Genomic DNA, 25968 nt, shown 5'->3' with positions numbered 1-25968 from the left:
GTCCTGCTGATTCATACATCACACATATCAGTGTAAAACTAGCGGCATTTTAATAAATTAGGTTCCCACCCACCTCTCAAAAAAGAGAGAACTCAAACAAACAGTAAAGGCAAGAGTGACTCTACCATGATGACCTGATCCTGTTAACACTCAGGATTTAGAAAGCAAACATAAGAATGGGACTAACAGGAGAAAGTACATGATGATTACTGAATGAAATGCTGAATTTTCTGTAAATGCCATCTGTCGCTTGTTTGGAGTTGACAAATACTTTTGAAAACATTCCCTGAAGTATTGCACAGTATCTGTATCATTGTTCAGTATAGAACAGCATTTAAAAGTATTTCCAAAAAATATACATACAAATCTGAATGGTGTTTATCACAGCAATGCTCCACACTGACATATCTTTCATGCCTTTTCTATGTTTACTGTATGAAAAGGCAGTTACATATTCAGAGTTAAGTTGCAAGCCTATCTTCTATATTCAGTAAGAATAGACGTGGTATTTAAAGCAGAAAAACAAAACAAAAAAAAAAATCACAGAATCATACAATAATTTGTATTGGAAAGGACTTTCAACCGTCATCTGCTCCAACCCCCCTGCAGTGAGCAGGGACATCTGCAACTAGATCAGGTTGCTCAGAGCCTCACCAAGCCCGACCTGGAATATTTCCAGAGCTGGCATCTACCATCACTCTGGGCAACCTGGGCCAGCGGCTCGCCACCCTCATTGCAAAAAAATTTTTTCTTATATCTAGTCTGAATCTCTCCTCTATTAGTTCAAAACCATCATACCTTGTCCTGTCACAACAGGCCCTGCTAAAAAGACTGTCCCCATCTTTATTCTAGGCCCCCTTCTGCTAGCTGAAAGACTGCAGCAAGGTCTCCCCAGAACCTTCTCTTCTCCAGGCTGAACAACCCCAATTCTCTCAGCCTGGCCTCATAGCAGAGCTCTTCCACTCCTCTGATCATTTTTGTGGCCTCCCCTGGACCAGCTCCAACAGGTTCTTGGCTTTCCTGTGCTGAGGACTCCAAAGACAGACACAGCACTGGAGGTGGGGTCTCACCAGAGCAGAGGGGCAGGATCCCCTGCCTTGCCCTCTCGCCACACTGCTTTTTACACAGCCCAGCTATGGTTGGCTTTCTGGGCTGTGAGCACACATTGCTGGCTCACGTCCAGCTTTTTACTCACCAGTACCCCAAGTCCTTCTCTGCAGGGCTGCTTTCAATCCCATCATCCCCTGGGATGTATTGATATCAAGGATTACCCCAATCAAGGTTCAGGACCTTGCACTTGATCTTGTTGAGCCTCATAAGGTTCCCATAGGCCCACTTCTCCAACTTGTCCAGGTCCCTCTGGGTGAGATCCCTTCCCTCAGGCCTGTCAACTGCACCATTTAGCTTGGTGTCAGCTGCAGACTTGCTGCGGTTGTACTTGATCCCACTGTCTGTGTCACTGATGAAGATATTAAACAGCACTGGTCCCAGTACAGTCCTCTGAGGGACACCACTTGTCACCAGACCCCATCTGGACATCAAGCCATCAACGACTACCTATTTTTTTTTGTTCAGGAAAAAACCCAAACAAACTAAAATATGCTAAATGCCATATTTTATTTCGCAGATGTGCAATATGTCCATGTTTTCTACCTATGGTAATTGCATATTTATACCAATTTTAGGTAATTTAGGTCATACAATTTAGGTAACATTGCACAGAAAATGTTAAGAAGTTGCCCTTCTGCACTTTCTTTGACTTACTGACATCACCAAACGAGTAACAGTCTTACTATTTCTCATCATCATTCTCCATAGCAGAAAACAACAGCCAGAGGGAGACTTCAGGGTAACATACAGCCTGCAAGCTACACCTTGCAGGGAGGGATTTTTGTACGTTAATATGAAAGACTTCTTACAATTAACATGCAGTCCACAGAGTGTGTACTTAATATTACAGAGTTAAGAATCAGAGCTCCAAGTCTGCTTTGTCATATTAAGAAAGGGTGTATGAAATTAATACTTCCAGAAAGAAAGGAGAACACACAGCATAGAAAGACCTAAACAAATATCCAAGCTATCTTAGAATTAATTGGAAAACTGAGCCTGTAACATGTTAGATAGAAATTTATATTGTTGCTATTTTGTGTATTACAACTCCACAAATGTGAGATAAATTAAATCCAGACTCCTGATGATGCTGTTAAAAACACCCTGTAATTATTCATTTGTCTTTCAAACCTCATTTTCCTAATTTTGAGTTCACCTTTCTTTTATGCCATTAAGACTGAAAAAGGTTGTAAAGAGGGCATGTGGCTGCAAGACATCAGAAAAATAACAAACCAGATGTGGTCACATCTGCAATATCGCTCCGAAATGCAGCTAAGCAGACAGTTGTGTGATTAAATTATTTATTTTAACTTCCTGGACAAGAAGCAAATCCCAGATTTCTTCCCTTGAATGATTTTGAAGCTCAAACAGTATCTCAGTACTTACTGAAAGGTTAGTGGTATTTGGAACATACTGATCCTGTTCTCCAAGTAGTACATCAATCACAGGGTGTCTCCCATTTTTTATAATTATTTCTCGCCGATTATCTTGTACAGTTGGTCTGCAAAAAGGAAGAGGTATTAATTTCAATGTTTTCTGTAACTGATTATTTAGAACTACTGTAACTAAAGGCTGCAGGAGGGTCATCTATGGTGCAGATTTTTATTAAAAAAACCTACAAAAATGAATCATTGCTATCAAGTATTTCTAAAGATTTCCTTGGTTTCATTCAGTTATAAAAAATATTTGCAGATTGGATGAAGAAATTTTCTTAATTTTCTCATTACTTAGGGAACATTTTCAGACATTTACGTGTACTCTAAAAAACTATTAAGAACCACAAAATGAATAAGCAGTAGCAGTCCTCCCAAACTGCAGGACAGTCTGCTTTCTTCCCACCACTGCACCAACTTCTGCAAAGTACCATGTTTTGCAGATACATTTCATATTCTCAGAATGATTTTGCTGATGAACCGGTTCAGCTTGCTACTGCATTAAGTCCTAAATGGAGTGTGAGGAGGAAAGAAAATTGTCCAAGTATGGATTGATATGTCCAAATATGGATTGATACAATCATAAAATTAAACATTAAACAACACAAATCAAACACTACAGTATGACAGAACTGTAACTCTTCTATAACATCAGCAGCTCTCATAATCTGACAGCAGCTCCCAAATGTAAGTCAAACAATAACTGTCTATAGAAAGAGCTTATTATCTAAGTTGAAACACTGAAGTGACAGCACCTTTTCAGAAATTAATATGCAAACCAGATCAATACTACTGACTTTTTTCTCTCATCTCCAAACCATGTGAAAAGAGTTTTTGTCTCAAATGCTTCCACCTTCACTAAAAATTTGCCTAAGTGTCTACTAATATAACACATATAACTCAATGCTACATATTTCCATGTCTGAAAAGCTCCATCTTCAAGAGCTGTGTGTAGCTCACAGAACAAAAAATGTAAAAGAAGTACATTCCACTGAATTATGTCTACGATTTCTTTTTATTCAGAGTGCAGTTTTTTCATCGAAAACTCACGTGCAGCATTTAGTGGAAAGGTAAATGCGGTCTCATGTCTCAGCAACGTTTTCCTACACTATAAAAGTACAATCCCTCTGAAATAAGAGCAGTAACTTTGGAAAGTGGCAACAGCTGAGAAAAAGAATATTGGAATAAAGCTAAAGAAGTTTTTGACTGGAAATTAACTAACACACTGAATAGATTTTAGAGGGAAGAGAAGATGTGAGGAATGTGATTTTTCTGGGGTTGAAGAATGTTGATGCATTTGAAAGAAAAATGGAGATAAAATAAATGCTGTATTAGGAACACAAAGCACTGGAGCGAGGTGCAAGCTGATCATGGTGTGATTTTTCTAACATAAAAATATTTCCAGCAGTGGTATAGTTGAGATTAAACCCTCTCAGGCAGAGTCTTAGGCCTTGAGGACAAAGAAAGGAAACTTCACCCTCCACTTGCTGAATGGGTAAGTTGTTTGCAGCTGTAATGTGATGGCCTGAAAACGGAGGAGCACATCCTTAGGAGGACTCCTCCAGTTTGCATTCAAGAGTGGGAGATAACAGCTAAATGATCCATTTGCCATTTTGTCCTCGTCTTTGGAAATAATTCCCTTACTATAACTACCCGAGCCTCCCCTCACATAACCTTGCAGCAGGATGTGGTTTCAGGGTGCCATGAGCTTCACTTACTGGGGCCTGCAGAAGCGAGGCCTCAGGCACTGTCATACAAAAGCTGTTACCTGCCCTGTGTTCCCAAATGAGAAAACTATGTGTCATGCAGTAAGAGCGATAACAGAAAAAACCCAAAAAAGTAGTATATTGCTCAGGAACATGTCCTTCAGTCAACAGCATCCTTTAAAGTTAACAAAACTCATAGTCCATAGAGTGGACACTTAAACATCAGATTATGATTTCTACACTACCTACCATCACCTTCAGGTATCTAACTTTGCTGCCCAAGAGCCCTGTTGTTGTACAGGATGAGTAGAAGATGAGTCTCCCAGCCCAGTTATGATCTGAGACCTCTCAAAACTGTAAGAGGTCCATACTTCTCTCCAGCAACTGTGTGGAACACCTGTGCCTCTGACTTCACAGCTCATTTACATGCCTCAGGTAGGGTTATATGAAACAATCCTCACTTAATAAAAAAAAAAAATTCCTCTGAAATACCTGAAGTAGTTAATACAAAAGTCACACCTTGCCTTCAGTAGCCCTCCAAAATTAATTATTGACACCTTCCCTGAAGCTGAGGTTTCACTGGGAAGTCTCTTCTCTGTCAGTTTATAAGCTCTAAGCCATTCTTCAAAATTCAGTGAATTATTTAAATTCTGCACAGTGAATTTATCAGATTTCAGTTTGTTTTCTCATCTGAGTATACAGAAATAAGTGAGCAATTACTTTCAAAGATATTTTGGTAGAGGCATACAAGATCCCAAGAGTCCAGAAGTGATAATCTTTAATGCTGTATCAAAGCAGAAATGTAAGTTGATTTCCCTTCATCCACACAGATTTAAAACATAATTTGCTGTATTTCCACAGGTCTCAAGTGCTACTAGTTCAGATCGTTAATCCTAAGCAATTATCTGAGCACTTGCAGTGCAGCCCCGCAATGACAACATTTAAAGTTACATACAGCACTTTTCAAAAGAGAGTATGTGGACTGTCTGGCAGAGGGAACAGCTGAGGACTGGAAACCAACAGCCCTCACAGGTATCTCTGAAGCACATCTCAGAAACGCTAAGTGCTAACCTTTAGGGCAGCACTCAGCAACCTAAGCAATGGCTCAGTAAGTGTCTAGTGCCTCTGGGGACAGAGACCTCATGATATGGAAAGAGGCACCCCAGTGAGATTGCTTGTCCCTGTGTGGGTGTAAGAGATGGGGGCTCATGACAGAGAGGAAGACCCAAGCTGCAGGGTGTTTGGCTCAGGAGCCAGTTCCGGACCAACCTCTGGCAAAGCAGGGCTGGAGGGTTCACGTCTCCCCACCACAGAACACAGGGGAACAGCCTTGGCACCTCCAGAGTCTCAGGCTGTGGTACCCAGCATGCATATGTTGGTCTTGGGCAGAAGGAGGTGCACAGTTCATCAGACCTAACTCTTGATCCTAGGTGAGGCATCATCACTGCTCTGGAAGCTGGCACTAATATTTACGTGTTATTTACCTGAAATACATCTCTGAAACATACCTAATACACCTTAGAATCTTAGCTATTAAAAAAAAAAAATTGTAAGTACAAACCTTGCTGAGAAAAAAAAATATTTCCATGCAAGCTCCAACATATATGTGAGATATCACCTACCAGACAAGATGCCAAATTTGAAATGCCATGTTTACAGATTTGCATTAAGTGCAGAAGTGTTGCTTCGCAAAATCAGATTAAGTTGAAACTACAGTAAACAATTTTAATAATGCATTTTATTGTAGTGCACATATTAAAATCAGATTTATTTTAAATACTCTCTTATAATTCCCTATAAAATCCTTAATACAATTAAAAATTTATTACCTGCAGTAGTCTCCTTGTTTAGCCACCTGGGCCAATGAGAACAGACAGTCAACAGTTGCTAGGTGACCAATCGCTTTAGACACAGGGTGATAATGTTCACTAAAATGGCTATATCAAAACAGTGAAAAATAACAGGAAGAAAAGAGAAGAAAAATAATTTCATATCAGTACAAATGCACTGTCAAAACATACTCCATACATGCTTTTCACAGGGCTCCTATGGTCTTTAAATTACTCTGAATTAAAATCTCCCATCAGCGTATTAAGTTACAATATGAGGACAAAACCTTAATCAAGATGGACTTCATGCTCCCATTATCAAAGTGAATTATTTTTAAGCATGAAAAACCAAGCAAAATGAATTTCATTAGATAGCATATAAAGGGTCTGCAGCTGATCCCTGCTGTCTCAATGAGGTCTATAAAAATGCCAGTGTTTATCACAGTGGCAACTGCATTCCAACTGCTAATTCACTTCAACATAAGTCACAGTCAAAAAACATCCCACAAAACTTAAAAGTGCCTGAACATGGGATTTTTCTACAGTTTCAATAAAATATGGTATCTACAACAGAAAAGTCAAGAATTTTTTTCATGTAATGTATTGCTTCCCCCAGTCAAGCAATGAGGTTAGGAGGAGAGGATAGTTTTCAGTAGATTTCTCATTAATTTCTTTTTTTTCCTCTCCCAGTCTCAAACTTATGACATAGTAGAGAAAATCACCAGGGGAGCAAAATTTAATTAATCAATCAATTGACAGAGGAGTGGGGAAGAAATGGACTTTCCTATACGCAGATCTTCCCTTCTTGTATGCTACTCCCATACAACAGTATTGAAAACAGCAAACATGGTATCTGAATATCAGCAGACCTAAGTGAAGAAAGGTTAAAGTAGGTCTACTCAAACCTACATGGCTAATACAGTGACAATAAATTATTTAACAGAACTACTTTTATAGTAGGCAACACATCTGAAGAAGAGTAGACTGGAATGTTTTTCCAGTTTCTACGGGAAAATCTACAGAAATTGATGGGTTCCTCCTAGGAAGAGAACCGTGGCATCAGTTCTGTTCAGTGAGACAACTTCAGAAGGTAATTGCGAGGTTTTGCAGTGGGTAAACAAAAACAACTGAAAGTGAGCCAATTATCATTGTATGGCATGAGGGACAATTTCAGTGGGTCTGTAATTCATAGAGATAAACAAATAATTGATAACCAGACACCTGAAAAATTAAAGGTACTCAGAAGTTTAAGAAATGTTTTTTAAAGATTCTTTGGCTAAATAGCCAAATAAGTCCATTCAAAACTCTGATCTGAGACAAACAGCTGTTTCAAGACAGTTGTGAGGGAGAACAATACTCCCATTATTTTCTAGCAAAGACTCGCAGTCAGTCGCAGGTTAGCATACAAAACATTAGACTATAAAGAATCACACTCACTCAAGCAACTGCCCAGACACCCTGAACAGTCCCAATTCAAAACCTGTAACTAATATTGCAATTTTGATTTTTTTTTTCAATAACGGCACATTAACAGCAAAGCCCCACTGCTTCAATATTAAAAGTGAATTTACTTAGCTTGTAAAACAAAGCCTTTTTTTATTTCACTTACATTGAACTTCAATAGTAAAACTACTAGATTCAGTTTCACTCATTTACAGTCAGTTGTACTTTCAGGTTCTTAATGTTGCGATATTAGTTTTCAAATTGAGAGCCACTTTGCATATTTAATAGTGTACTTTCATCAGAATTTAAAATCTAGAGACATCATTGTTTGTCTCAGGACTCAGACTGCAAAGGTCTTGCCTTCAACTGCTTTAAATTGAAGAACAATATTTTAATTGACCATCTTTAAAGTTGTTGCGGGCAACGTAATTGAATTATCAACTTTTTTTTGTTAAGATAAATGTCTGTCTTCCTATGTTATCATAGCAAAAATAAAATAGAATAAAATAAAAACTAAGTCTATTTTCTAAACTTACTCTAAAAAATTTAGCCATTCAGCACTGCAGTCAAGGACTAGCTGCTCCCGGAGCTGATTCAGATGTCTGTAATTTTCTATAACAAAAGGAGAGTGGAAACGGCTGACAGCTTTTGTGCTGGAAGAGAGAGAAAAGCCAAATAGGAAATCAGGGTTACTAAGCAATCAGTTACATCACCTATATGCCAAATCGCACTAATTTTCTCACTCTCTATGAGTTTTGAAAATGGATGTTAAAAAGATTGGTTCTTTTATTGTGGTACCAAACTCTATTGATTCCCATGATCTTTACTGTGAATAAAGTGATCAGAAACTGTACCGTTGCCCATTCAGAAGGCTTGTGAAATGTTTTTCTCAATGTAGCTGAATATCACAATATCACCGAAGTTTATATATTACACAAGATTCTGTTCAGCAATACGCAGCACAAACGCATGACTTTCTATGACTGACTGAATATACAATGAATGCCAAGAAAAAAACTTCACTCTAAAGACAGAACTTCATGATAAGCCTGAAATAAACTTAGTAAACACAGACTGTCTTGCTCATTTCAGTTTGGGGCACTTGCGATTTATTTACGTATTTTCATTAAGGACTCGATTTGGCATTTCCAGGCATTCTTTCCAAAATCCACATTAGCTGTAATTTGTTCTTCATCAGTTTAATTCTGCCTAATCTGTGCACTTTTTACACTGGATTCTCTTGTAATTGAATAGAACATCACTTCAGACTTCACCTTGGTTATGCCTATTTTTGGTACGAGATGTCTGTGCTCACACATTATACACCAGGTCTTGAAGAGAATAAGAAATTAATAATTGAATAATTAAATAATAAAAAGAGTGACTTAAAAGAAAAAAGCCAACTATATAATTCAGCTCATCTGTTTCACCTACTGGAAAAGGTATCCAAAGCTACCTAAAATCACACTTACATAACATTACAGACCAAAGCAAGCAAAGTTCGTCTGTATAATTAAAATGACATTTTAAATACACAGAGTTTATCAAGATGCACAAACAGGTATTTGCACAGCTACCTTTACCTTTTTGAATAAAATAAGAACAATCAAAATTTTATGAAAGGTTTGCATGTACAAACTACAGGCACAACTGAATCAAGACCATAATTTTGTCACCAGTATGTGCACTTCAAAAGACTAGGCAAGTAGTATAGTGCACTAAGGATCCACCATGTAAAAAACGTTTTAAGAACTCCATTTCTTTTCAGTTTGGTTTTGATTGCTTTTAAGCAAAACTTATGGCAATAAATTAACATAGCAGTTTTGGTCGTTTCATTTTCAGTATTAAAAAACCCAACAAACACAAACACACAAAGCAATGAGAATGCATACTTAATTAACTGTAATATCAAAATACCACTATTTTTTTTCCTTACACATTAAAATAGAACAGAGACATTTTACATACCTACTAACCATAACCCAGTCAGATGGCACAGATGATTTATGGGAATTCTTGACTTCTATCATAAACTAAAATAAACAGAGATGCGGTGTTACATGTCATGGGAAGATAGGAAGACTACAGAACCATAATCATCATGAATCAACAAATATGCATGCCTCAGAGGAAAACCATATTCAGCCTGAAGAGACTGAGCAGACCAGAAGCTAATGTTCTTTTACCTTTGGAAATGAGGGTTATGACATACACATTTTCTGCCAAAAGAGAAAGTCTTATACTGAGCTGTTCTTGTGCCCTGACATGTTGCTGCCCCATCTCCGCCCTCCTTTTCCTTCACCCACTAACACACTCCCCTCACCCGCCTCTGATCAAAGCAAAACCAGACTACAGCTATTAAGTCTTGTTTCCTTGATCCTGACCGACCTTTGTAAAGGATTCAGCATTTACTTGGACTCTGCACTATGTACCACCTGTACTGAGGCTATTCCTTATCAGTGAGATGTGCCTAGGGATCAGTGATTCATACCGAGCCGAAGTTAACTACAACATTTCAGAGACAAAAGCTCAAAATCCCAAATGCTAGCACTATCTGCAGTATCTTGATTCAAGTTTGGGTCAACCCAGAGCAGAAAAAGAAGAAATAGCGAAAACCAGCAGTAATGCCAAGAGGCTCAGTGCAGTGAAATTTACACGATGTGTTTATTGCACTATTTTATCATTCATACTGGTTATCTTTACAACACTCGCCTGAGGTCCTAGACATCAAAGAATTGTGGCACTCTCAAATAGAGGAATTCAGCTAGAAAAGGAATTTCTATCAGAGATTAGATTAACCCAGAATCTGATTCACCTTTACAGAAAACCGTAAGACTCTCATCTGACAAGGTTTTGCAATTACAGTTAGTATGATATAGATAAAAACTTCCACACCTCAGAATACCCAGCACCACCTTCAGGTACAAACAAGAAGAATAATCCTAACGAGAGCACAAGACTCCAGCAAGGACATAGTGCACTAGTTCCTCATTCACCTTAGACACTTTTAAAATAGTCAGTACTGTAGAAACCCTGAAATTGCATAATGCATATGAAATAAAAAGACTGGAAATGGGTAGAAGCAGAGACCTGCAAAGATCTGAAAATGATCCAGCTGCTGTCACTACTAGTGGTGATGATGATGTGCTGGTACTACAGTTTTTTTCGAAGTTCATCTCAAAACAATTAGACATCCTGAGTTTACAAAAGGAAATAGCACATTTGTTCCTAACTGAACTAAGGCAGCCTCAGTTAACACAGCCAGTTCAATTGCCTGGTTTATGTGGCCAGTGAGAAAGATGCAGAGAGGTTGCAATGTTCTTCAAAACAACAAAAGCATTTGTTTTCTCATCCTTTAATTCTTATCCCTATTAGATAAATAATTGCAGTATTGAACAAACTGGAACAAAAGCACTGCTTATGCAATGCAAGAAGCAAATATTTCCCAAACTAGCAATTTATCTCTAACTCCTGCCTGAATCAAATAGCAATGCTATCACTACTTGGACAGATCTACTGAGTTGGGTGCACACTATGAATTACATGAGAGGTCTGGAATCAAAAGATAAGATAGATATGGGTGAAACTTCCTGTTTTGGAGAAGGTATGTGTCAACCAGATCTTTATCAGAACTCTTAACATGAACTTGAAAAAGATAAGTTAACAAACTGTGGGCTGACTCTGAAACTCTGTGTACTCATAATCATCAGTTTGGGAGCACATGCCAAGGAGCAAATAGTTTGATTTTTTTGTTGTTTTTTTTTTATCTCCAAGAAGCCCGTTCCCTGCATCGTGGGCTGACTCTGAAACTCTGTGTACTCATAATCATCAGTTTGGGAGCACATGCCAAGGAGCAAATAGTTTGATTTTTTTGTTGTTTTTTTTTTATCTCCAAGAAGGCCTGTTCCCTGAATAGATGTTAGGAGTCGGGGGATACATAAAAAAAAACAGTACCCTGGCAGTGTCCCCCTCTTCCAGAACTCGCAAATTGTAAACCTCTTACTCAGGACTGTCGTGAAGAAGCATTTGAATACCACCTCTATCAGAGTACCACAAGGACATAAGAAGAATATACCATACAGATCTGAGGAAGAAAGAGCTCAACTCAGAGACTCTTGTTATACTCCTTCCATACAATTCCATTACTTCCATAATTTCATTGTCCTTCCTCACTAACCATCTTCTCTAACCCAGCCTCTATTGTTTCTTTCAGTGTCTCTAAAAGACACATACCAGATGCAATTAAATGACAGCTATCCCTAACCTCTGCAGCTCCTTTCAAGAACATATCAAGGTAGATCTCTCTGTCTGCAATGTTTTCTGAGCTGTCCCCTGCTACAAAGGCCTCCTCTCAAATGTCTGCACAGTGACTGGTGGTTTCTAAAGTCTCTTTTCCAGTTCACATCTGACTTCTTCCTGAGAGGCTCTCCTCTCTTTGATCAAGTCTTCTCCTTTCCTTCACACATATGTCATCATCCACCTCTTAATCCAGTGTCTCTGAGAGAAACCTTTCAAGTCCTGGCTCTTCCCCCCGTCACGATACTCAATTGCATGTTTCCTCTTGGGACTTCATCATCCATGCTGACAGACTACTCTTGAACCATATGCATTCCCCTCTCAGCTTTATCATCAAGAGAAATATCTACCCAAGAGCAAATGAACCTACCTCTAATTCACTTCTCCTCACCTTCAGCATTGCCTGTCTGCTGTCTGCTATGTCTCTTGGGTCTTTCTCACTTTCCTAGGTCCTCAATGTGACAGGGAGCCGCTTCCAGCTCCTTCCCTCCTTGCCCTCACTGATTCATCTCTTTTTGTCCCAATTCTCGTTCTCTTCATGAACATCTGTATTCTCCCAATTTTCTGTGGAGTTTTCCTGTCTTCCTGCTCTTAGTTCCCAAAGAACAACGCTGAACAGTGCTACCTCACTGTGCCTTTCTGTTCCCCCAGAAATCTGGCAGGGTCTGTTGCCTCCTCGTTTTTTTCGCTCTGAACTTCTCAGCACGCTGGAGTATGGCCTGCCCACACTTGCGCAGCATCTAGCAAACAAAAGCTTCAGTCTGCCACCACCATTTCTTTAAATAACAAATAATTTTAATAAATAATTGAAACAACATTTATCATTCTTTAATACTGTTCCTCTTCTCTCCCATCTTTCAAATTACAGTCTTAATCAGTAATTACAAATCATTTTACTATTTTTCAAATTAACCTAATGCTGTGCTTCCTGGTTCTCTGAGAATATTTCAGCACTTAATAGCCACACAATGTTGAAAGCACGCAAGCGTTTTTAGATATACAGATAAGTGAAGTGTTACTGAAGCAAATTCAACTACAGGAATGTGTTTTTATTATTCAAATCACTAAAGGTATTGACTTAAATCAAAAAGTGACAGCCTCAAAACTGTTCTTTAAAATTGTTCAAAAGGTTTCAGACAAGATGAGTCAATGACCTCATCAAGTATCATACTAAACAAAGAGAGTTCTAGGTAACCTTAACTTTTAAGCTATTCTGTAGACAAGTGATGGTAGAGTCATTCGTAATAGATGCCATATTACCTCTTGACCAGAAACTGTAACATACTCTGCAGATGGATTCTTAATCTGTTTACGAATGTCCAGCAGATGCAATTGGATTTTAGAAAGCACATCCCGGATCTCCTCCTTTTTCTTTCTGATGACAGGGAAGTCGGTAAGGTCCTTGAACAATTGGGTTTTATCTCCAGACCTATTGTTAAGAAGCATAAAATAAAATAACGTAACAACCAAAGATACATTATTGTACTGGCTGTGCCCATTTCTTTTTTTGTTATCTCACTTGTTTCAACACTAGCTTTATCCCCCTCTTCTGCTACTGGGTCATACTACATCGCATTTAGCGAAAGCCTGCGTACGTGTTACACAAATAGAAAGGCACTTTGTATACAAACTCTAAGAGGCTACGCCAAGGTACAACCCCATCAATGTACTCAAAACCAAGTCTGTTTCTGTTTCTTTCTACTCTATCACATTATGCTCGTTCTATACAAAACCCTGCTGACTCTTTTATTGTCATTTCTGAACATGCATCCTGCACATTTCTGTTTGTTCTCCCTTAGTCAAGCAGAGCAACAAAAGGAAGCACGAGAAAGATCATTCTTGTCTGTCTCACTTTGTAATTCTGGAATGCAATTGCTGCATCAAGCTGGAGCTTCCCAGGTGCCGACATCTTTATCATGATTAAATGTGAACCTCTAGAAAATTTCTGCATAACATGAACACATTCTATGATTCTATGATTTTCACATATGTAGAATTTCAAATTTGGGCAGATTTTCATGAGGACTGTGAAGAAAAATCGCTCTCACAAGGCCTTCATTAAAACAGAATGTCATGAGGAGTTTATCAGAGTAGCTTCCTTCTTTTCTCAAGAAAAGATTAACTAGAGCATTTTAAATATACACAAAACAATGCTCTTTTCTAGCCTCAGTGTCAGAAAATTACAGAATTGTTTTGGCTGCACTATCTCAGCTCAGGACTGAAATCTGAAACAGACAGTGACAGTCACTTTTTCAAATTGGGAAGCTGAACAAGCTATTAAAAATACGCTTGTCATAAAAAATAACAAAAATTTAACTTAACGTAATAAGCATCAGGCAAACAACAAAACGCAGTGCAATCAGTCCTAAGTTAATTGGAATACACCTTTGTATTTTAGAGCAAATGTAAAATTATCAGTTAATTACATAATTATCCTGAAATCTAATATTTGGAGACAAGTCATTAGCAAAGTGAAAGTAATACATAGAAGTAATAAAAAGTATATAGAATATACTCCACTACCCCTTCGCCTGAGAGTGGTACTACAACTGGAGCCAGTGACCAGACAGGTAAAACACAAAGCTGGGTTTTGATTTTGCATTACATGGATGTAGTCATTTATATAAGTGACAGCAAAGATGCCACTTCAAAATACAATACTAGTTTTAAGAAACAATCTTGTGCTAATTAGACCTGTTTCCATGGGAATGCAAGGAAAAAAGATCACCAGTAGCCAGCAGCTGACTGTGAAGACTGTCACTGCTCTGTGATGCCTACCAAAAATTTTAAATCTGACAGTTTAAAAAAACCCATCTGGAACTCCTCTGGAGCGGAGGGATCCTTTTGAAAACCACTACAGGATTTTATCCACACCACGTAATAAAATTAACACGTGATGCAGTATACGTATGTGTGTGTGTATCAGTAATCGTCATGTTTTTGATGGAACAAACGGTTTTGAGTACTAATAATACTGGCACACAAGTTTGAGATGTATAAAGCCAAAAGTCATTTTACTATTCTTGAATAAATGCAAATAAAATATAAGCATTCTGCAGATTGATGATGATATCTCTTACTTACTACTACTGCATCTTATTTTTGCATACTATTCTAGCCATCATCAAGACACTGACAGAAAAAAAAATTGTATTTTAAACCTATAAAAAATTATATATACCCAGAGTAAATCCGGTATAATTAAGACAGAGTCTGTTTTGTCATAACCTGCCACAACCATAACTGGATACCATGCAGCAATAGAGATCTCATAATCCCACCTGTCTAATGGGCATAGCAAATATTTCTACCCTTCTCAACTTTTATATTTATACACCTTGAATCTTCCTCTAATTCAGAAGCAAATAAAGTAAGCTCTAGGCTTTAACACTTACATTTCTTTAATTTTAAATCTCATCTGAAGAAAGATAAAAAAGACTTTATAAATAAATTGATTGTTTATTTTTATCCTGTTTCAAAAATAATAAAAGATCAAAATTATGCTGCCCCAGTATAACTATATACCACATCTTTCATTGAAGAAACTCTGGGTGTATCACAGTCAGTTGTATCTCATGATATTACATGAGGGAAAGTCTAAGATGATCTGGATATAAAGCTGGATGATACTCTTTTTGCATTCAGAATATCCTTTCACCACATTGTGTAAAAAATACACTGAAAGGAGACCAAAAACATGTGAAGTCAAGCGCTCAAAAAGGTTGGCTCTGTAAGACAGTCAGATTGCCTCTGTGCCTAGCACCACGAGGGAACATTTTTTAGAAGATTTTACAATCCTTTCTTTTTGACAGACAGTGACTTTTACTGGCCACAAGTTATTTCTCCTAAATTCTGTCCCGAGGGAGTCTGTGAAGAGGGCACTAACCACAAAAATGCTATGAGGGGCTACATATCACTCAGGCTGCATGGGATCTTCAGAGCTATTAAACTTCACGTTATCTGTCATTCGCAAGTACATAAAGATATGTTCAAAAAAAGACGCGGAGCACTCAGAGCTTTGATGAATTTTCACAAAAATAGTCAAAGGCATACTCCTGATAGCAGGGCAGCCACTCTGCTAAAGGTCAATTTTCTTTTCAAACAGGATTTTCTCTATTTAAAAAAAAAAAAATTAAAAGTCGTTAAACAAATTAACATGAGCAAAACATATTTTGCTCTAAATTCATTCACCAAAACATCTGAAAAACCTTCAAAAAAATTATTCAGCCTGAGGCAGACATCCACTAGGCAAAATACTTACTCGCCCAGTTTAACTTCAAGAAAAGAATACAAGCTGCAGAAAACAACCACCTCTGCTTTAACTATAAGCAACCTGTATACATAAATATAAAACCAAAAATAAAAATCTAAGGCATATTAAAAGAAGATGCACAATCCACATAACTGAATATATACCTATTTTCACTACTTACTTGGCTGCTTCTTCATTAAGGATCTTTAAATAATGTTTTACTGGGGAGAGAAGTTCTGGGATTTCCAGCAGTGTATTTTGTAATACAGGAGTTTTCACATGAGAACATATGACTGGAACAAGAGCTTGAATTTCCAATTCCAGACGAGACAGGGTGCTGACTATCAAGAAGAACTCCTGGGTTGAGCACTGAGAAGGGAAGCAATAGCTAAATCACTGCAATGTATTATATTTTCATTAAATCCTTTTTTGCTTTTTTGAAAATGTGGCAAAATACAGTTGAAATGTATGGACTGTAACACAACCGCATAATCTTACCACATTCACAAGGTTAATAAAGTATACTAATTTTTTTAACCATTGTCGTTAGGAATCAGTCGAGAGCTGACCTCCATTATTCCTCTTGCTAGATGGAGATGTATAACACATATGCAGCGGACAAATAGCAGAAAAATGGGCTAATAGTGTGCAAACAACAAAAAAGTCGGTGGAGTAATTTTATGAGGACCTCAACTTGTCCATACAGGCTTGTGCATCTGTGACCTGTCATCTGAACCCCCAGGCTGCTGTTTCACCAAGAAAGGGTTTTGGAAAGACAAGGTCAGGGACAGAGCAGGAGTCTTGGAACAAGAACACAGAAAAGGCAAAAAAAAGAACCACAGAAACAGAAAACCAGCAGTCACTGTTTAAAGTGCTTCTTAGCTATTGCCAGCCTCAAGCCCTGGCTGGTTACACCCAGGTCTCTGTGATGAGAAGACTAAGGAGAATACGCTAACCTGGTCTTCGTCTTTCATCCTCTTCTCACTATAGAGTTATAAAAGAGATTTTTCTATCTCTTTCAGACACTTAGTCAGGTTATCATCAAAAGGGAAACTCCCAGACTAGAGCCAACAGCGCATAGTGCTTTCAGAGCTTTCTTCATGGTGTCCATGACGCAGAAGCACATTGGTTCCCTTAAAGCAGCTTCTCAGCAAAAGCAGTGACTTGTAAAAGGGATAGTCTTCTTTAATTTTTAACCATTAATATTACTCCTGATGTGGCTCAAATATTTTGCTGTTAGATTCTATGCTTTCTTCAGCATCAGCACTTTGTTATCTTCAACTCATTTTCAAGAATTGGCAGTCTGGGTCAGGATTTTGCAAGCAGTTAACAACATAAAAAAGCAATTCACCTTCTTCGACACTCCTAGTCCCCCCATTCAGTTGACCATTCAACTCTCAATTATCTAAGGTACTCATGCCCCACCTATAAAATAGGTGATACCGATTCTCTCTGAAATGGTCTTAATAGAAGTAAATTTGCATTTTTTCTAAACCATATTTGCATACCAAATGCAAACCCAGTCCCATGAGACACTTAATGCCTTCAAATGCTGTTGAATTCAGTAGCACTTCAGGACATTTCCATTTCCCAAGGTTTGAAAAAGTTGTCTATAAATAATTATGCTGATATTTTTCATATTTTGCTGATCTGTAGAAACATTTCTTCTTCAGTCTTCTGAAATTCTCCCACTGGCCAACTGATAACACTGAAAAAACCCAGTTTATTTTCCTCACCTGAAGATGCAAGAAAGGGGTTAGGATATGCTGCATTCTTCTTTTCCTGTATTTTCTTCTATCCCCTACCCAGGCAAACATACAGTCCAGAATTTAATTTCTGGTCAGTATTTTGTGGTGATCAGTACAATGCTGATTACAGAACATGTAGACTTCAGTGAATCACTATTTCATAAAACACATCTATACTTCTATTTTGTCATCCCTTCTCTTTCAGTTTCTCCCCGCAGGTAAATTTTTGCTCCTTGTTCCTTCCCTTATGCAAGAATTAAGACAATTCTCTCATGTATTTCACTGTAATCTTTTCTCCCAAATATGGGAGATCCAAACATGGGTTTGTACCCAAACACAGAAAGCAAATATTAACAAAAATGCTGGGCTGGAAAGGAGCATTTTCTCTCCTTCCCCATACATGTAAACCCTAAAATAAGTTTGTTCTGTAACGCCTATTAGGCTTTCAGAACACGAAGGCTCTCTGAATGCAACTTTCTGCAAACCGTAAAATTAACGTACGCTCCAGATACAACCTTAGCCCTCTTCTTGTCATTACTGTGACCAGTGACAGAAGAGTGGCATTCAAGCTGTATAAACACAAAAAAACATCTAAATCTGCAGTCTTGGCAATTTACTATAGATGTTGGAAGCTGTAAGCAACTGACAACGATAAGGCTCCATCGGAAGTAATTTGTAAGGTTGATTGCTGTGCTCACTGATTTGCTCTATCATAAAGGATATATTAAACAAGAAAATAAAAGAAAAATCATTCCTGGCCATTTAAAATGCATTCAATCACATGAGTAAGTAAATGTAACCGAAATTATCATAAAGCCAGCATCCGTTAGATACTCTCCACCTAGCCCTAAGTATGGCTGTTAGCTGAAGAACTAAACTTAATATGCCCGTCATACCAAAGGCAAGGTTGGTAGTTACTTGACTAAAGGAAGGTGCAATGTAACCATGGTATTTCAGGACACTCAGGAAGGCCAGAGAGTATACGTTCTGAATGCTTCTGAAAACCTAAGTTCGTCTTTGTTGCCAGTCCACAGAAGTTAGGGATAGAAAAGACCCATTAGGTGGTTTCCCTGCAACTGCTCAATTTTTCTGATTAAGTTTTCTTTTTGTCTACTCTCGTGGGTCCTTATATTCCAAGAAACTACGTGGTCACCAGTTCCCTTTGGAAACTAATCCATAAAGCCATAATTATCACCATGTAGAAGTTTTATCACAAAGCCTAAATTTTACTTGCATTAAATTAATCCTAGTATCTCTAGTTTTACTCTTTTGTATTACAATAACTCAACGCCTCCTTTGCTGTTAACATCCTTCAAATATCTCTAAACCTCCTGTTCTCCTTTAATCATCAATTTAACCACACTATGATCTCTTAATCTTTCTTCACACACAATCCATTATTCAGCCTCATGAAAATTTTGGCTCTCCCCTGCACTTGCTGCAATTTATCAATATCTTTCTGATAAACTGGAACTTACTTATTCTATCTTGTAAAAGCTCTGTCAACAAAATAAAACAAAATAATGCCAATAGCATTTGAAGTCAATCACAAAGGAAAGGCCTGACAGACTAAACAAATCATAAATCTAGGCTTGGACTCAAAGTCAAAGTAAAATACAGTATAACTGGGTGCATGATCATCACCAACCTTGATGCAGATAAAGGATAAAATCCTGCAAGACCTCCCTTGACTACAAATTGTTCCCAAGGAGGCAAAGGCTGAAGCCCTGCCATGTGAAATTGCAAAGTAGGTTCTCGATGGACAGCACTAAGTGATTCATCGGAGAACAATGTCCAGAAAAGATGAGCAAATATGGACAGGAAGAAATACATCAGTTGAACAGGTCGTGTTTGTATATGGTTGGTTTTTTTTTTTTTTAAATTGTTCTTTAAAAAAAGGAATTGCATAGGGACTTAATTAGTACAATATCTGTATGAAGGTGGGAAAAGATTTTAAGAATATGTAAGAACACCTGTCTGAGGTTCTCCAGCAAGGGTGCTGAGTCTGGTAAAAGTGAGGAAGCTAGATTCAAGGCAGTGTCACCTATAAAAGAATCAGGGGGTAAAAAAAAAAACCAAACAACTTTGGTCTTGTACAAAAGACACCATAAACAACCCTGAAAGTTATCATGAGATAACTGGAAGGGTGCTTAATGAACATGCTTCTGATCACAGACGCATGCCACTGATAGCCTACATACCATAATATTCATCTAATGAGATAAAACCTATTTTTTTATTCTATTGTGAGCTACAGTCTACAGAATCTTTGGAGAATGGGAAATTCAGCATGCTTTACTGCAAGCAACTTCGTTAAACACAGAATTCCCAAGAAAGAGGGTAACATACCCGTTTTGTGCTTATTCAGAATATTACTGTTTCCTCTGGCTTGACTTTAGTAACACTGCAGGACTTTGCCTCTAAAATTTAATGCCCCCACTGCAGAAACTATTTACTAAGCAAATAGATAACTTGGAACATATGTATAAAAATTACTCCGAAAAGCTGGGCTCCATTAAAGTGGGACTGATTCCATTTAAATCCTAAGTAACCTTACAAAAGACATAACTGTGTTAAAACTAGAAGTTTTAAAATACAGTAAAAATGTTTATATATATATATATAAAGCAGGATTAATAGTCTTGCATTCACAGAAGATTCTTACAAGCTTATTCAATGTTATTCTTTAAGTCTAATTTTGAAATGCCATCAGTGATAGCTACAGCTTCTCTGGTACTAGAAAAGTAACCTCAGAGCTGACAGTCATGCAAAACAATAGTTTCAACCGGCAGTTATCAAACTATACCGAAAATGGTATGGCTGCCACTGAGAAGAATGCAGGAAAGATCCACAACAGCATGCCAGATCTAACAGCCTTTCAAGAACATTAAAAACAATTTAGCTTTGTCTGCATTAGAGAAATTGTTTCCAACAGATCTAAGAGTGAGTAACAGAGACCCGTAGCCAAAAGCCATTGACCACTTCAAGTTAAAAGCATTTAAAAAAAAAAGGGGGGGGGAGTTTAAATGCAGCACAGATTTATCCCTCCTTCCAAACTGCAATAGCTACCTTTCTGGTTTTAATATAGTGATCATGCTATTTTTGATTCAGGAAAAATCAGGTATTTAATTTTAAGGTTACTATGTCTCCATGTTTTGACATTATTTACTTTAATCAGCTTACCAGGGAACAATTTGCTCAAATTAGCATTTAGTATTGCAAATCCAAAAATATCCGTGATGTAAATTCTTTTAAAAGATTAAAAGTATAGCATATGCAAGATGTGCATACTCCTACCATAGAAGAAAAGTGGTACAAATAGCAAGATCTGTGTTAGCTGAAGTCAACAATATATTATGCTATGGGGAGAATTTATTTTAAACATTCTGTACAAACAGCAAATAATTTCCTGGGCCTATATAGCTGGTATTGATTTAATAAGAGGAAAAAAAAAAAAATCAGAAACACAACATTTTTCTCTGAATCTTTTGAAAAATCACACCACATTCAATAAAATATCAAATATTCCTACTAGGGAAGGGCACATTTTCAGCACCATTCCAGTTAATGAGCTTATGTGAAAGATTTTAAACACTGTGCACCCAGCTGAGCAGCACCCCTGAGGAGTGTGACCAAGTCAGTGAAGCAGTGAGGTATTCACTGGAAAAACTGACAGGCAGATCCCACGAGAAGGCTGTAGGCAGCGAAGCAGCAAATACCTGCCTTGTAGCAACTGCCTGTTTTATTACGCACAGGTGAACAGCCTGGTGAGTGGGCAGCACAGTTTCAGAGACTGATACAGAACTGAACAGCAACTTGTCAGGAAGTCTGAAGGAGGGAGAGACTATGTTTGAAGTTAGTAACAGAACAAACTCAAATGAAATTTTACTACAGGCTCTGGTCAGGTTTGATTATTGACCTCACTCGTATAGGGGTTCAGTGAAGCAGATTCACTTTAATCTATTCTGTAAATTCAATGACCATTTGTTATATCTGCTCTGGTGACTGAGCTTTAGCAAAACAATAACGCTTATTGAGAAAAGGGTACAAATTAGATAAACATTTATGGATCAAGCCTATATAAATATTTATATTCTGAAACACACTGCAGGAAACTAGCATGAAAACAGCAAGCAACATCAGGATGGCCATGGAGGACACATTACTGAAAGTATCAATGGCATGTTTACTCTGTGCTGGGTTTTAGACCTATTCAAGCACAGGTCTCCAACCACACTCCAGCCATTCTGCGCACTCCACAGCAAGGCTAAGCAGTAATGCCTTTAACTGAGACAAAAAATGTAGGGTCCTGTCCATTTGTATTTCCCATAGTACCAAGATGCAGATCACAAAAGCAGATGTATGTGGCCTAAATTTTGTTCTATTGTTTGGCGGCTCTCTCCACGGGCTAGAGGATATGGCTCAACTTGCTGTGGAAACCACAGCGCCAGCGTGTCTTCCAGCAAGATCTAATCCTGGTTCAGCTCCAGGCACTATTTAGACAAAACTCTTGACAATTCACTGTCTCTCAGTCCCTTTTGGAGTCAACTTCTGAATGCTACCAAGAAGTCTTCAAACAGTTCAATTCCAGCCATCCTTCTCCTGCTATAGAGAAGGGTGAGGCCATTCTGCTGTCACCAGCATTTCTGCCTGGTAAGATACCAGGTGCTAGAGCTACAGGAACTGAGAAGAACAATCAGTCCTTGCATTAATTGCACTCTCCATAGCAACAGTAATATTGTTCTTGTCTCCTTAAACACTCCTGTAGTACTTTTTCAGGCCGGGGCAATCTTGGAAGTGCTAATATGACCTCCAAGGTAATACCTAATTCCAAACAAGAGTACTCTTCTAATTCCAGATTGCTCATACCTGGGCGTAGATCAGCAATGGGGTTTGGCAGTTTGGGTATAATGGGAACTTGTGGACAGTCAAATTAACAATGGCCAATTTTATGCTACCAGATAAGAATCTTTAGTGTATTTATTAAAAAAAAAAGTCAGACCAGGAAAATATACAATGATGTTATTTACCAGAAGAGCTCCGATAAGGATGCTTTGCCTTGCAAAGTCAGTTGCAAAACAGAGCATTCTTTTGGTTTATTTTTTTTTCTGTCTCTTCTAGACACTGGTGAAAGTGCAGTGCACAACAGAAGTTCTGCAGTGATTGATCTGAATGAAAGATGTGTGGAATAACTGAGAAAATCCAGCCAACTTTGTACACTTCAGAGATCTTTCTTCATGAAACATACCTCCCTAAATATTTCATCCTGTGACGTTAGTATTTGTCCTTATATTTGTCTACTAATATTTGTCTACTTTTCCTGCAGCTGACACTTTATAAGAATATTCCTGTAGTTAAGCCATCAGTGTGCTCCACTCAAGAGTTTGGGATAGCTAAATGGGAATGAAATATTGCAGGGAACCTCATTTTGAGCATGTGGGAGATGGACATCTGGAATTATCAGAACTGGAAAGGCTCCTGTAGTGGGAACTGAAAGGAAAGCATTCACTGGATATTCTGAAAAAGAACAATATTCATGAAAACCAGTTACAGTTTCCCATGTTCTTGAATATGTATCTGCTTTACAGGGCCCTTTCTTCAGGCTCCATATTCACCGTTTGTCTAGACTGCAGAATCTGTTTCCCAGGGTCTGCTTTTGATTCTTTATTCAAAACAGACCTTGTCTTTCAGGGACACTGTCATTTCCTCAAAGTCCTAGAGATCTTCAGTGATTACTCAGTGCTTTGGGCACTCTCCTCTTGTTCTGCAATAGATGACAAACTAGATTTTCACCAAGCGAAGCTAATTCAAAGGACAAGTGTATGCTTGGAGCTTTCCCCCCTCATTTACCCTCCTTAAGGATTCTGCTGCAGCACCTCCCTCCTGCAACTGATTTATAACACCTAATTGACTAACCACATAACCTCACACTACAATGTTGTTAAGAAAAACTACATTGTCACCTCGTTCCAAAAACTACATGAAAATCCAGGGATTCTGAATGGCTCCACCTAAATGCCTGCTTTAAAGCTGAGAAAGGTAACAGGAAAGGACACCTGAAGAAACAGTTACAGACTAATACAAACAAAAGAAAAGGAAGCACAGAGTAGCAGTGGAGGATGAAATACTGACGTACCCCTACAAACCTTATTATCTATCACTCAACCTGAAGTGAATTAAGCCATGAAAAAGTTAGTTATCTAATTCCTGTTGTTTTGAAAAAAATAATTGTATCAAGTTGGTGCACACTCCCTCTTTTCATAAACTTTATCATGGCTGGACCTCTGTATTCATTCTCTGAAACACACAAGTCTTTCCATGTACCTAACACTGCAACACATTAGGGTTTTAAAAATTATACAAGAACTGAGTTTCAGATTTTCAGAGAGGGGAAAACTTTGTGCTGTACCATTCGAAGAAATTACAACCCATTTTCCTTCTACCCACCTATTCCTTTATCTAAAACAAATTATCAAAACCTCTAAATATAGCTGTGAAATAGACGAACATGAAGTACTGCACAGGTGCTATTAGCACATTCATCTGCTTCAACTAAGAACTGTCAGTGTCTCATTACAAATAATTCTTATTAAAATGTGCAAGTAAGATCCAAATTACAGAATTTATAAACAAATTAACATTCTTTTGAAAACAGCTAACTACCAAGTCGTTTCTGTTGTGAGTGTGATTTTAGATAAGCAGACAGAATGCAATGCTTCATTTTAAAGTGAAATAATTTAGGGCATAAGGACCTACTGCACCACCCCAACTCAGTGAACCGAGCCACTAAATCATGAATATCATAGATGTTTTTCCTGTTAGCATTAGGAATACAATATATGTATTCTAGAACCCTATTCAGACATTTATTCTATCACCATATCATTAATAAAAATTAATAAGATTCTACCATAAGACAAAAATAATTTTTATATACCTGCATCCCTTTATTATGTCAGCCTTAGTCTTTCTAATAAGGAAGTATTTTTTAACAAACATGAAAAAACTATGAAAGTACAGTAGGATAGAATGACACCATTTAGAAAATAATAAATGAGAGTAATTATGGATATACCTTTTTGTGAAAAACACTGCAGAGGCCTCTCTCTATATCTGGCAGCTTACAAAGAAGATTTCGAATCTGCCCAAACACACTGGATTCTGACAGCAGAATTTCAGATACAGCATCAAGTCGGGCATTTATTTCACTGTAAAAGAATAATCATAAGATCGATAAATAAAACTTGTGTTTCTCTGAGGGAGAGGCATGTATCTAGTGAACTTTTTTCTTCAACTTGTGGTTTTGTTGGGTTGGAGTTTTTTTCAGCTTTGACTAAGGCCGCTTTCTCATGAGTAGTTAAGTAGAATTAAGAAATGGAGACACTCTAAGGGGTTCATTCAAGATGCAAGCAAAATCTTCTCTATGCTCAAAACTGCCAAATACACACTACAGTGATATTGTCTACATGTTGTTCTAGTGGTATATCACATGAGCAACACTTAATCCTGAATATCTGACCCTAAATTTACAGAAGTACCTGGGGGAGGGGCAGAGGAGTTTACATTTGAACTCTATGTAGCATAGTTTATTCCAACAGGATATACATATTGGTTACCACTTTGCCCCTCAACTTTCAATCCAGACCAGCAATTGGTAACTACATGAATCAGAACCAGGTTTTGTTGTTTTTTTTTTTTCCCCAAAACCTGTAACATTAATTTCTATATTTCTGGACTCAAGTCAGTGAGGAAACACTTTTTATGTGAAGAAACAATATAGTTATTTGCAGCTTCCTTATAATCATAGTCTTATAGCCACCGTCTGAAAAGAGCTTTGAAATGGACAACCCACCTCGATCTACACTGCTGCTAACAGCACAGCTACAACTGTGTACTGTATACTGTTGTCCTGGGTTCAACAGTATATCTGTGAACTGTCTGTAGATTGCAGAGCTAAGATACTCCACTTCTGCTTTTTGCACGACCAAATTGCCTCAATGCTGCTTTCTAGGAAAAGACTTAGATGAAGGGTACATGGGTGTATCCATGGGTTACGATTTCATTTTCGGGAGTAGTGAACTGTAGTACCATTTGTGCATGCAGCCCAAAGGAAATGGAGCCAAAGGCAGCTAGACATAGCTCATTGTAAGA

General features: G+C 37.9%; 1 protein-coding gene across 1 annotated transcript in view; it reads right to left on the bottom strand.

The window, feature by feature from the left end:
* The window catches only part of MSH3 (mutS homolog 3), a 113419-nt gene that overhangs the window by 27073 nt on the left and 60378 nt on the right, over positions 1-25968 (bottom strand). Inside the window, exons 13-19 of the mRNA XM_010144454.1 lie at positions 24893-25025; positions 16251-16438; positions 13078-13246; positions 9490-9554; positions 8058-8174; positions 6079-6186; positions 2497-2611 (exon numbers count right to left, since the gene is read on the bottom strand). Coding sequence (XP_010142756.1) covers positions 2497-2611; positions 6079-6186; positions 8058-8174; positions 9490-9554; positions 13078-13246; positions 16251-16438; positions 24893-25025 — 895 coding nt within the window. The remainder of the gene's footprint in view (positions 1-2496; positions 2612-6078; positions 6187-8057; positions 8175-9489; positions 9555-13077; positions 13247-16250; positions 16439-24892; positions 25026-25968) is intronic.

Source organism: Buceros rhinoceros, unplaced genomic scaffold (genome assembly GCF_000710305.1).
Source record: "Buceros rhinoceros silvestris isolate BGI_N320 unplaced genomic scaffold, ASM71030v1 scaffold5291, whole genome shotgun sequence".
Lineage (NCBI taxonomy): Eukaryota > Metazoa > Chordata > Aves > Bucerotiformes > Bucerotidae > Buceros > Buceros rhinoceros.
This window is presented reverse-complemented; position numbering and strand designations above follow the sequence as displayed.